Raw genomic sequence first — 13,370 nt, 5'->3', positions numbered from 1 at the left:
GTCTCACACAGCTGGGGTTTAAACCTTAGAGGTCTGATCTCACCCTCTCAGAGATGGGTATATTTACTGACAGAATGAACACTCAAACACTGATTATTAATGTATTAGTGATTCTCTTCTCTCTTTAAAGATGAATTGAATTTCCCTTTTAAATTCTTTGTCAAAAATGAAATTGAAGATGGGCTTCAGAATCATTTTCATTTCAGGTTATAGTGAATATTAACTTCTGTTTTAACCCTTTGAACCCTGATCTGATATGTCAGGTCTCTGCTTAAAAATTGCATACCCATGATAAAATGAGTATATCACTGCAACCACATGGTGCATTTAAACAATTTGGGTGTCATAGTAAAGGGAAAACTTGTGAAATTTGTTGAGATTTCTTAATATGAGTATATGTGATGCTGGTTAAAAAAAAAAGAAGATAGCACCTAGTGTTCATTTTAAAAATGTTTGCCTAGAAAACAAGATTTAAGAATATCTCTTTGAAAATGATGAAGCTGAAGACCTAAACTAACATAAGATCCTTATCTCTGCAAATGCTGACTCTGACAAAGTAAAGTAGAACACAATTAGAAAGGTTTTAGTACGGAGAGTTTCAGGTGAGGTCTCCAAAACGCCCATTCGAGCACCATCTATGTCATTTGAGTTTTCTCAATTACAAAACTATATATTTCATTTGCCCATCACTAATGTTGATCGATGTATCCAAATACAACAGTTTTGGCATTTTCTTTTTTGAAAATTCATATATTAATAACTTATGTAAATGTAGTAATTTTATGATTTTTGTTTGATGAAGGGCTTATTGTGGTTGTGATTCTTTGGCCTCTGTCTCTCTAAAGCATTGTTGTAGAGTGCTTTGGCTTGGGGATAGGGATGGGAATTTTTTTGTTCTGCATGTAGCGGTGTAGAAATAGAGCTGGAATTTTGGAGATGCACAGTGTTTGATATGTCGTGATTCATTTAGTTGTTATTTAAGTTGTGTTTTTTGCATGTAAAAAAAGTTCATATCATCTTGTTTCCCAGGTTCTGCTGTTTAATTAGGTGTGGAACATCACTATATGTAATGATTACTGCAATTTTTCAACTCTGTGTTTGCTAAGTGACTTCAAATCCCCTCAATGCGGAAATCCTGGGATTCAAAAGGTTAAAAGAACAGAAATATAGTCGGTCAAGGCTTTAGTGAATTTCTCCTAAGTAAACATTTATGTCTTTTTATTTGGTGAAATTTTGATTTTATTTAGCCCTTCACTTAACTCTTTGTTCTCATCAATGTCACACATCGTCGATTTCCCAACCTGCTCTCTGGTTCTCAGTCGATCACCAATAAGTAAAATAATAAATGAATGATCTGTTGATCTGTTTTAATCATTCATTTTTGAAGATATTCTATCAGAGGCTTGCAGAGAATCAGCACTCTCTAAAGAACTCTGCGTCTGTGCTTCTTTCTCTAAACATGTGATTAGTAGACATGCACTAATTGATCATTGCTGATTTCCTTGATATTGGGAGACCAGTGATCGGTGATCGGTGATCAGCCTTTTCTTACACATGAAACTGATCTTATATACCTCAAGGAAGGTCTGACAGCCAGCCATTGTTGCTTTTTGCTCTGAGACCTAAAACTCAGGACACTTTATCGGTTGTTTAAGTTAAAGCATAAAGATTTTACTGTTTCACGAGCATTGTTCAATGATTTTCACGAAGATAAGATTGGAAAATTGAAAGTATATGCTGTCAGTTATAAAAAACAAAAAATAGAAATTGGTATCGGCCCAAATCGGTATCGGCAGGTCAGGCTTTTTAAAGATCTGTGATCGGTCATAGGCAAAAAGATTGTGATCGATGCACCCCTAATAATTATTTTATTTTATATAGTATTATACTATAAAATGTAATCCTTTTGATGCTGTGAAGTTATTTAGAAGGAGATTAAAATCGATCCAATCTTACAGCAGAGACAGGCCACACACACACACATATTCACACACTAGCACACACACACACACACACACACAAGCACACAGACCTCTGACTACTCCGCTGTAAACGACTCCTGTTTTCCCTCCTTTTTCCTCCTCCTTTAACCCTTCTCTTGTTTACCTCACCCCACTCACCCCCCTCTCCTCCTCACCCCTAACTCCTCCTCCCTAGGTCTGAGCTGAACTCCTCTGTCCTCAGAGTCACGTTCAGATCCTCTGCTGCAGTAAAAACCCAAAACACACACAGTGAGTGTTCATCTCTCAGACTCCAGCTGGTGAGAGAGAAGAAACAGGATGTGACGGATAAAAAATGTCAGGGATATGATACGTTTCAAATAAAGAGGACGAAACCTGGGGATGAAACTATATCAAGATTTAAGCAGTTGTTAAAGTTTTAAACGAAAAAAAAAATGCACAGACAGCAGATGAAACAATGTATTTATTCTGTTTCCTCATGAGTCAGCCTGAGCTGCTGTAGATTTATAAATACCAAGATTTTATTTTGAAACTCCTTTGTTAAGAGAATTCAATGATCTCAACAGCTGTAGAGAATCTCACTCAGTTTGAATTAACTTTAATGTGAACAAACCACCTGAGCAGAGCTTGAAGTTAGCTCTCTGTGTGTGTTTGTGTGTGTGTGTGTGTGTGTGTGTGTGTGTGTGTGTGTGTGTGTGTGTGTGTGTGTGTGTTTGTGTGTGTGTGTGTGTGTGTGTGTGTGTGTGTGTAGATGTTGGTTCAGTGTGCCCATCCCCCCCTCAGCAGCAGAGCGGCTGTTGTCACCTAAGCTCTGAAGTGAACTCACTTTCTATTTTTAGTTTGTTGGTTTGGTTTAGGGAGTCTTGTCCCCCCATTCGGTCTATGTGGATCCTCTGCTCTGTTGGCCTGGCCCGGTCAGGTTTAAAACTTTCAGCTCTTGGGGATTCAGACGAGCCCTTAGAGCACTCTCACGTGTTGCTCTGTGGGCAGGAAAGGGTTAAAAACAGTCACTCAGCATGCGGGAGCCGTGGCGGGCGGGCAGGCAGTGCAGAGGCTGACCTTTGACCCCTCAGGAAAGGAATGTGGAAGCTCTTTCATCCCCGACAGAAACTAAAGACACGCTCAGTTCTGCTCTCCATGTCTGATGGAGGAAGTGAGCAGCATTCAGTCAGAGCGCCGCACACTGCCTGACGCCATTTTGAAATGTAAGGCCTCATCCAGAATGTGTGTGTGTATGTGTCAGCAGCTCTGTCAATAACATCATTTCATTTATTAATTAAAAAACAGGGAAGGCCTGAAAACACCTAATTAAAAACTAACCAAACAAACCAAGCAAAGAAACAAACATAACAGACATGAAATCATTCAATGTGGCTCAATCAGGTCTAATGATTTAAACAATCAGTCAGAGAAATGACATGGTTGACACTGAGATTAAAGACTGTGAAGAACAAAGACAGAGGTTATAGATGAGATCTCTGCTTTTAACATTACATACTGACTACAGCATCACTTCACATCAGCCCTCACTCCCTGAGATAACCCTCTGTCCTCTAACACACACACACACACACTCGCTCTCATTCAGGATCTGGTTGCTCTAGATGAAGTCTGTCTGTGTTGTTTTAACACTGAAAAGAGGTTAAGTTAAACAGGATGCTCAACCATAGACCTTCCTGTTCCAGGAGCTGATCACACTCAAGGATTAAAAACTCAGATCAGGAATAATAATCCAAACTGCTCATGTTAAAGTCTGACAGGCGTCACCTCTGAGTTCATACTGTGAATTATTTTATCCCCTATGTATCTGAGTGTGTGTAAATCCATGATTAGAAAGTTTACATAATAATGCAATGGAGCCACGTGTAGTATGTGATGTGTGTGTGTGTGTGTGTGTGTGTATGTGTGTGTGTTTGAGCGTGCGTATGAGCGTGCGTATGTCGGAGTGGCAGGGCGACATGCATGGTTCAGCCGTGGAATGTGTGCTGTGGGTCGGTGGTACAATAGAGTCGGGCTCCCTGAGAGTGGTCAATGGGATGGTGTCACCCCCCTGTAGCCCCCCCGCTGTGTGATGACCACCACACAACGCTACAGCTGTCAGCTCCTCTTAACAACACACACACACACACACACACACTACACACACACTTATGATGGATGCTTACATGCTAATAAAGTTAGCATGTGACAGTGTTGGGCCCGTTACTGAAAAAAGTAATATATTACTCATTTCTTGTTTCTCCTTTTTAAAAGTGATAGCATTAATTTACCTGTTACTCTCTGCCAACAATTATACATTACACTACTGATTATATTACTTTCCTTTACACCCCACAAAAATTGGTAATTGTGTCCTTTCTCCTTGTGATTCTAAGTTTGTACATGGTCTCTGTGTGAGTGTCATAAGTGAAATTGCCAGCAGGTGCGTTTTTTCTGCAGCCTATGAACACATCAAAGATACAGGCTACATGAAATATACATCTGGTTCAAATGAGGACAAGAGACACAATTTTCGAAATCCAGTTTAAGATGATCTAAGCTGAAAGAGATCTAGTACCAGACGTAATTATATCAGACAGCAATGTGCCATCATCTTCCCTCTCAACAAAACTAAAGTGATAGGCATATTTCCAGCTGCTGAATGTTATTGTTTCTTTTTGATGCTGCATCTCTCAAGTATGTATAACAGCAATGGAAATGACGAGCCCATTGGCCAAAAAAACTACTTGCTGCTTTGCTGATGTGCAGTATGAAATGAACATGTGGATTTTTGTATTGTCATTGTTGGTTTAATAACAACAGTAAGGGAGTAATGACTTATTTTTTTGTGAGTAGCAGTAATATTTTCATTAGAATTTCAAGACTAACTTGTTTCACTTCCTGTTACTAGTAAAAGTAATATTATTACTGTAACGCATTACTAGTGACTAGTATTCACCTCATGTGACCAGGTGTATAAAGCTTCTGTCAGCTTCTGTGAGGGTCTGTTTGCCCAATAAAGCTCACAGACTGACTCAATGCTGGAGACAGACTCTAGTGGACACTCAGGGAACTGATATTTATTTTAACATGGAGCTCTGTGATGATTGACTAATTGCTGAAGGCAGACCCTAGTGGACACTCGAGGAACTGCAGGTCTGGAATTTTCTGCTCAGTGCTTAGTGAAATTAAACCTTCAGCAGAGATTCCAGTGTGTGTGTGTTAACTCAGTGACCTCTTTCACGAACACAGGATGTAATAACATGTTTGTGCAGAGCATGTGTGTATGTATGTGTTCTGTCACACGTGTTTTCTACTCTACACTCTGGCTTCACGTGATGACGCTGCAGCTCAGTTTACGCTGTGTCCTCAGCCTTGGACCTGTTGCTGTGAGACTGAGAGGTCAAAGGTCAGGCAGGGTAAACAAGGCAACACACAAACGACAGGAAGACTCTTTTTGAAACACACCTTCACAGAGTGTGATTTACTTTATGAACCTGCTACTTGTTGTAAACTCCATGTGTGTACACACACAGAGCTGACTGTACAGCATGTCGTCAGAGTCAAACTGAGTTGTTATTAAACTTAAACTCTCTTCTTTCTGTCACATTATTCGGTCTTACTGATCAGCTCCCCCTGCTGGGGAAACCTGCAAATGATCCAGCATCAATGAACATTTTCCCACAGCTCAGACATGTTGGTCTCCAGGCTGAATGTGTACTTTATTCTCAGGCGAATTCAGAGACATCAGGTCAAGAATAATCTTTAATAAGAGGAGGCAGGAGGGCCCTTCATGAACTTATCCTCATGCTTCTTTTCTGTGTCTCTTTACAGGACAGTAAACATGCATAGCAGCAATTCTCACTCACCGCCAACCATAGCTGTTGGGACCGGGTGAGGACAAGAGAGGAAGACAACAACTGGAGGAAAAGAAAGAGAAAGAAAAAGACTTTAACAGGTAAAAAGCAAATACATTCATTAAGTCATCCGACCACACCCTAATAGACAGCCTAGGGTGTGGTCACACTGGCAAACTGTACTGTGCTTAAGCACGCTTCAGCCCTAAAGCATGTTTGGAATGGCCAGTGTGACCCCAACCGTGCTGTGCTTGAGCACAATTCACTTCTCTGATTTGGCACGCTTCAGAGAGGTGGGCTTCTGCACAGTTTACTTCATGCACAAGCACAAGTATGCGATAGCACACATTGTGACCAATGACGTATGATCACTGCAAGCGCATCTCTCAACAATCAATTCAAACAAAGAGGGGATGTTAGAGGGCTGTGTCGGGCCAAAACAACTTACCATGAGTCTATAAGTCTCTAGAGTTGTAGCAGTGCTTTCGGCCTCGTTATGCTGACTCTGGCGAGATCACACTTCATGTAAATAGACGCTTCACGATGATGTATCAGTCATGTCACCTCCCCTTTTTATAACATCCCATAATAAATTCAAAATAAACCTCAAATAAAATGAACTTTGTGTTTTTAACCAGCATGAAATAACTATGAAGAGAGAAACATGTTGGACCCATGTCTCACCTGTTATCAGGGAGGAGGCAGGGCTTATGACCTACATTGCAGACAGTCAGCAGGAGGAGCTCAAGTTTTGGCTTCACTTTTTTCTCACTCTCCCCATAGATATCCTTCCACCTGGTCTTCTTCATTGCTGTGAAGTGGTCGAGTTCCTTCCCATCAGCCCTGCAGCAGCGTCCCACGTTGAGCCTGTGCGGCAGAGGAGCCTCAGGTGAACGTTCATGGCAGCGGCTCTCTGAGGCTGCCATGGCAGCTGCTGCCGCCGATGCCTCACACCGTATTACCGCACTGACGCCGGAGGAAGAGGGAAGACGGTCTGCCGCCAAACTGTTTGGGAACGCCGCCCCGCTGCCACGGACCGAGAGAGAGCGAGAACGAGAGAGGGGGAAAGAGAGAGAGAGGGAGAGGGAGGAAGAAGAGCGAGGAAGAGAAAGCGGGAACGAGTGTCTGGTGTGCGGGGCTCTGTTCGCCTCACAGGAGAAGCTCCGGCTCCACGCCCTGAGTCACACAGGAGAAAAACCCTTCCACTGCTCCCAGCCACACTGCCCCAAGGCCTTTAGCTCCAAGTACAAGCTCTTCAGGTAACTACAACACCTGGACTTATCTGGGACTCACCTGGAGCTTCACCTGTACTCACTTGTAACTTCATCTGTACTCACATGTAGATTAACCTGCACTAACTTGCAGCTCCACCTGTAGCTACCACTTTAGCTGCATCATTGTTTTTACCATAGCTACACCTTTACTCACTTGTTGCCTCACCTGTACTCACCTGTAGCTTCCTCTGTTCCTCTGCAGGCATATGGCCACACACTCACCACAGAAGACCCATCAGTGCTCGTTCTGTGAGAAGATGTTCCATCGTAAGGACCACCTGAAGAACCACCTGCAGACCCACGACCCCAACAAGGAGGCCTTCAAGTGTGAGGAGTGTGGTAAGCACTACAACACCAAGCTGGGCTACAAGCGTCATGTGGCCATGCACTCTGCCACCGCCGGGGATCTTACTTGTAAGGTGTGCATGCAGACATATGAAAGCACACCGGTTCTCCTGGAGCACCTGAAAAGCCACTCAGGGAAGTCCTCTGGAGGCGCCAAGGAAAAGAAACACCCGTGTGACCACTGCGACCGCCGCTTTTACACCAGGAAGGACGTCAGACGCCACATGGTGGTCCACACTGGGCGGAAGGACTTCCTGTGTCAGTACTGCGCCCAGCGTTTTGGCAGGAAGGATCACTTGACGCGCCACGTTAAGAAGAGCCACTCCCAGGAGCTGCTGAAGATCAAGACGGAACCTCCAGACATGCTGGTTCTTCTGTCATCAGGGTCGCCCCCTTGCTCTGTAAAGGAGGAGCTCAGCCCCATGATGTGCGGCGTGGGACCCAATAAAGACCCCATGATGGGCAAACCCTTTACTGGGGGGCCCCCCTTCCCCATGGGCATGTACAACCCCCACCACCTACAGGCAATGTCAGGCCCCCACCCGTCCCTGATGCCCCCTTCCTTGTCCGCTGCCATGGGTATGGGCTGCCACTTGGAGTCTCCTGGTCCCCTGCACCCACACTCCCTGCACCACCACCATCACCACCACCACCATCACCACCACCATTCCCCCCCGCTACCCCACCACCACCAGGCCCCGGCCCCCCAGCAGCAGCACCAGCCCCAGCAGGCCCCCAAGTACCAGCTGGGTTCTACCTCATACCTGCTGGACAAGCCCCTGAAAGTGGAGATGGAGAGCTTTCTCATGGATCTGCAGAGCGACTCGCCAGGCCCCGTTCCCTCTGCAGACCCCCATGCTTCTGCCTCGTCCCCCAAGGATGGTCTGGAGCCCTCAGCGGGCATGGCAGACGAGCTGTGTGGGGACCCTCTCCTGTCCAAGAGCCCTGCGGTGATCGCTGAGTCTCTGTGTGCTGCTAACATGGACCTCTCCCACCTGTTGGGCTTCCTGCCCCTCAACCTGCCCCCCTACAGTGCCCCCATGAGTACAGGAGGCCTGGTGATGGGCTACACCTCATCTGCAACCTCCTCCTCTTCTTCCATCTCCTCCACCTCATCTCTGCACACCGCAGAGCCGCATGCTGCTGCAGTTGCCGCGGCAACAGCACCTCTTACCTCTTTGCAACCGCAACCTCAGGAGACGCAGAGCTCCAGCGGGGGCCTGAATCTCGGGCCCCTGCACCCCCTCCCATCAGTGTTCAGCTCTAGCCTCAGCACCACAACACTGCCTCGCTTCCACCAGGCCTTCCAGTGAGAGCAGCCCCCTGGTCCCACCCCCAGCCAGCCCCTGGTCCCACCCCCCAGCTGGCCCCTAGCCCCACTCCAGCCCGCCTCAGAGGCTCCGCTGGAATATTTGGGGGTTTGTTTCAGGCCTGATGAGCTGCAGAATCAGAGTCAACACATGAACAGCTGGAAGCCGCACAAAGCTTTTGATTGAGCCTGACAGGAAGTGTAACCCTGGAAACAGGAAGCTGAGAAAAGTATTAAAGCAGCTTTTATTTCTCCTTTAGATATAACAATGTATTAACCCTTTATTTACTCCCTTTACTCCCTCCCATGTTAGTAGTGTAGAGGGCAGCGTCAGTAGGCCAGACGGCAAGGTACTGCCCACCTTCTAAAGTAATAATAATAATCAAAGAGCATTTTAGTGGAGAGTATCTGTCGTGTTGTGAGCCAGAAAAAAAAAAGATTTAGTTTGAAGTGGATATTTTGTTTTTCTTTATTTTTCTTTTCCAATGTAAGATTCCTGAACCTGTTTCACCTGGAGCTCAAACCTAAACCCCCTAAGACCCCTCAACCCCTCAATTCCCTGAACACCTGACACAACCTGTCACCTGTGAAGAATAAAGTGTCTTTGTATAATCCTCCCCGCAGGAGACACAAACTAAAGATACAAGCCCGGCCTGTAGGAAACTAAAAGTGCCCTTTAAAATAAAAGCCCCTTAATTCACTGACTGCTCCGAGAGTTAGGCCAGTTCAGACAAATCTCACTAAAGCTCACCAATACACACACAGACACACACACAGACACACACACAGACACACACACAGACACACAGTGAGAGATAGTGTGTGTGTGTGTGTGTGTGTGTGTGACTGAGTGTGTTCAGTGTTTTAACTCTTCCTCCAGAGAAGCACTTTGTTAGCAGAAGGCACTTCTTCCTACCTTTAGGAACCTCCATAGGAAACCTTAGGTTCTCCCTCCTCACTGCAGGAGACAAAGTCTTCCTCCCCCCATAACAGAGCCCTGTCAGATGTGAAGGAGGTGCTTGGTGAGGAGCAATGAATGTTCTTGCGGTGTTCGATGATCTCAGATGAAATTATTTTTGATTTTTTTCTCAGTACGGTGTTTAAAAGTGATGTGTGTGTGTGGTAGTGTGTTGGTGTCAGTCTGTTGATGTGTGTGTCTTGATGTCTGGCAGGTTTACATTTTGAGTGTATCCGCTTTCTTTGATCAAAGGGTGAAGTATTATCTCTCTCTCCTTTTCTGCGTTGTGTCAGGTCTTTAGGATAAAGTAAGGAGGTGAGGAGATGAGAGGGCAAGGAGGTGAGGAAGAATCAAGCAGACAGAGACAAACTGTGTGTGTGAATGTGTGTTAGGATCTTTGCACCAGCAGCCTTTAAACCTCAGTCTCAGACAGGTGATCCTTACCTGACCTGACGTCTGCAGCCTTAGAAATAGGGCAAAGCCTGTGCATGACATGTGACACCTTCATCGTCCCCCAGCCCAGCTAAGCCCCGCCCACCTAACAGATAAAAACCCACAAGAAACATCTAACAGACACACTGCCGTCAGCCCTGGCTGATCCTGGACACAACACAAAACGCTTTCGATCTAACACAGATGAGCAGAACGCACACACTAACTAACGCACATGCACGCACACAGGCACGCCTGTGCGCGCTGTCTCACACACACACACACACACACACACACACACACACACACACACACACACACACACTCACACACACACACACACACACACACACACACACACACACACACACACTACCCTCTTCCTCTCCTTATTAATTTCTCCTCAATATCTCCTCTAAATCCTCTTCCTTCTCCACCTCCTCCTCCTCCTCTTCCTTCTCTCAGCTGCTTTTAGAGTCAGAGGACAGTTTCCGGATCGTTCCCAACTTTGACATTCAAAGCTTGGGGACTCATGACTGACTTGGACTCGTTGTTTGTTTGTTTGTTTATAAATTTATTTTCTGTTTGTTGAAAACAGGACCTCGAAAACAACACAACACATCACCTCATTTATTTGTTTATTTCTTACCAAAACCTGGGGAGAAGAAACTCGGTTTGCACAAGAGCTTCTGACTAAATGCTAAAGTATTGATAAACTGATAAACAAATGATCAGTCACTGATTATTGATGATTGATTGATGATCTGAAGCCCCCGTAGCAGCTGAACCTTTAGAAGCAGCTGATCTGGTCTGTAACAGTCTGACTGTTGTAGTCATCATGTTGAATCCAGGTGATGATCTCACCTGAGAATTTGACTCTTTGTCTCCCCCTGCAGGATCATCATGAAGATGATGATCTGTAAAAACGATCAAAGTTTGATCCTAAATGAATTAGCTGTTAGCACCTTTCTGAGAGCTATATTAAAAAAAATCTAAATTCAAATCTGATCTCTGAGAAACCTTTAAAATGTTTCTAAAACAAAAAAAAGAACTTTTTATCAATCAAATTGAGCATTTGTATTTTTTATACAGAATATTCCTTTAGTCCTGGCAGAAGAAAAGCTTTTGGCATGTATGAAGTTTGTCCTCCCTGGGTTTCTGTGAGCTAATCTGAATTCTAGCACTTTCAACCTTTAAAAGAGTATTTTTCTTTAAATTCAGCTTGTATGTTTCATATGTTTTATTTTGTATTGAGAAATGTTTGTGCCATTAGTTTGACGTGTAGACTTCTCCAAAAGAATAACAGTATTTTTGATAGTTGCCACTAATATCCTCCCTTAAAACCTTTTTGGTAACCAGCTTTGCTTCTCTAAATTTATCCAATCGTCTGCAGCCGAGCGGCGAGCAGCAACAACACGAGTTCCTGTGAGGAAGACGACCGTTTTCAGCTCAGTCAAAACCACAACCCAACCACAACCCCCCAAATGCTGTTGCAACTTCTGACACTTCCAGAGCAAGTAACTGAATGAGAGATGACCCCAAAGTGAAGCACTTATACCCTTTTTAGAGCTCCTGGCCACGTCTGTCCACACAGAGCCACAGACCCAAACACATGTGGCTTTAAACCAGAACAGAGTCCATCTACATGGACCAGAGGACTTGAAGGATCCATCCTCTGAGGGTGGCTCCAGCCAGACCAGATGGAGGCAAGTTAACCCTTTAGAAACCTTGTCAGAGTGTGTTTCTTTATGAGAGGGTCAGAGAAAACTGAGGAAAGAAACAAACTCTCTGCTTTTTAAGAATAATAAAACAGGACAGTGATTTCCTTCCAAGGAAGCGTTCCTGTAGCATCAGCACAAAGACAGACGTCTGGGTGAATTCAGAAACATTCAGAGAAAAGGACAAACTTTTAAATGTGATGTTTTTAACTTCAATGTGACCTGAGATCAGATCCTGAGCTGCAGCTGTAAATGGATGCTTGTGGCTGGCTCGGAGAGTTTAAAGTTTTTATCCACACTCTGCAGCGGTTTGAATTTTTAAATCTCTATTGTTGGTTTTTCTGGAGCTGAATCAGTTTGACTCTCCCTCCCTGACCCCTGACCTCTGTTGTTGCTGCTCCTTCCTTCGGCTGCAGCTCCGTTACCTCGAGCTGCACCTCCCCAGGATGCTCTCCTCCTCCTCACCTCCTGGTCTCCTGCAGGAGGTGCATAGCTCAAACATTTGAAGGGAATTGTAGTTCTTGAGATGAATCCTGAGATTTGACGATTCGCTCTCTCCGTCTCCCTGCTCGGATCGGTCTGTAGTGAAATCTGGGTACGGTCTGCTGTAGACCTCATCATGTGATATATTTGAGCTTATTGTAAGTGTTGCATTCCAACTCTGTGTGTACCTCTTTAGACGTAGCCTCTTTACTCTGATCACAGCCACCTCTGGAAGAACAAACACAGATATTATTATCATCACGTACACTATCTTCTTTTTGGACTACAGGGAGATTAAAGACGAGCTTCAGAGAGGAAGTTTCTTTTTGTTACATATCTCACATGCAATCCGTTGCTGCGATGTAAAAGTGACAGATTTGTATATTGGTTGATCCAAAGAGATGATGAACACAACAACAGAACTTATTGTACAGTACCGTGTATCTTTGAGTTGTCATGTGATATGTTGAAATGATTAAAAGACAAACCAGCGGTTTCATACTCTGTCTGCTCCTTTCTTCACCGCCTGATGCTGAGTCCCGGGTGTGAGTTCTGAGTCTGAGTTCTGAGCCTGGTCCTCCTCCTCTTTCCATCTATGACCCTGGTCTGAGCTCTTCTGTGTGGTCCTGCTGGGAGGGATGAATGAACAAGATTAAGCAGGGACATTTTTAGTCCTGGAGGTGTTTTTATTTTTACGTCACAGTGAGACATCGTGCTGATTAACTCTCTCAGGTTTCGGCTTGTGTGTGTGTCGACACTTATCCTGCAAAAAAACATCAAACACATTAAATCTGAAATGAGACCAACAGAGGAGGACCAGATCAAATAAAGACTTGTTTACTGTTCAGTCTAACAAACAGGACTGGTTTAAGTTCCACCTGTGAGGATAAACAGGTAACTGCCAGGTGAACATAGAGGACACCCTCTGTACCTGTTTACTCGTAAAAAACATCAGAACCATCAACTGACTTTTTATCAGTCACCAAGTTGGATTTACTTAAAACACTCAGACACACACAAAAACACACAAACACACACCAGAGTTAAAATATCT

At 44.5% G+C, this 13,370-nt stretch overlaps 1 protein-coding gene across 1 annotated transcript in view; it reads left to right on the top strand.

Moving 5' to 3' along the window:
* The window catches only part of plagl2 (pleiomorphic adenoma gene-like 2), a 31,854-nt gene extending 19,050 nt beyond the window's left edge, over positions 1-12,804 (top strand). The window contains exons 2-4 of the mRNA XM_074682016.1: positions 5,775-5,898; positions 6,581-7,056; positions 7,274-12,804. Coding sequence (XP_074538117.1) covers positions 6,722-7,056; positions 7,274-8,729 — 1,791 coding nt within the window. The 5' untranslated portion in view covers positions 5,775-5,898; positions 6,581-6,721 and the 3' untranslated portion in view covers positions 8,730-12,804. The remainder of the gene's footprint in view (positions 1-5,774; positions 5,899-6,580; positions 7,057-7,273) is intronic.
* Positions 12,805-13,370: the final 566 nt, after the last annotated feature.

Source organism: Halichoeres trimaculatus, unplaced genomic scaffold, assembly GCF_033239565.1.
Source record: "Halichoeres trimaculatus isolate MK-OKI-2021-1 unplaced genomic scaffold, fHalTri1.1 fHalTri1_scaffold_11, whole genome shotgun sequence".
NCBI lineage: Eukaryota > Metazoa > Chordata > Actinopteri > Labriformes > Labridae > Halichoeres > Halichoeres trimaculatus.
This window is presented reverse-complemented; position numbering and strand designations above follow the sequence as displayed.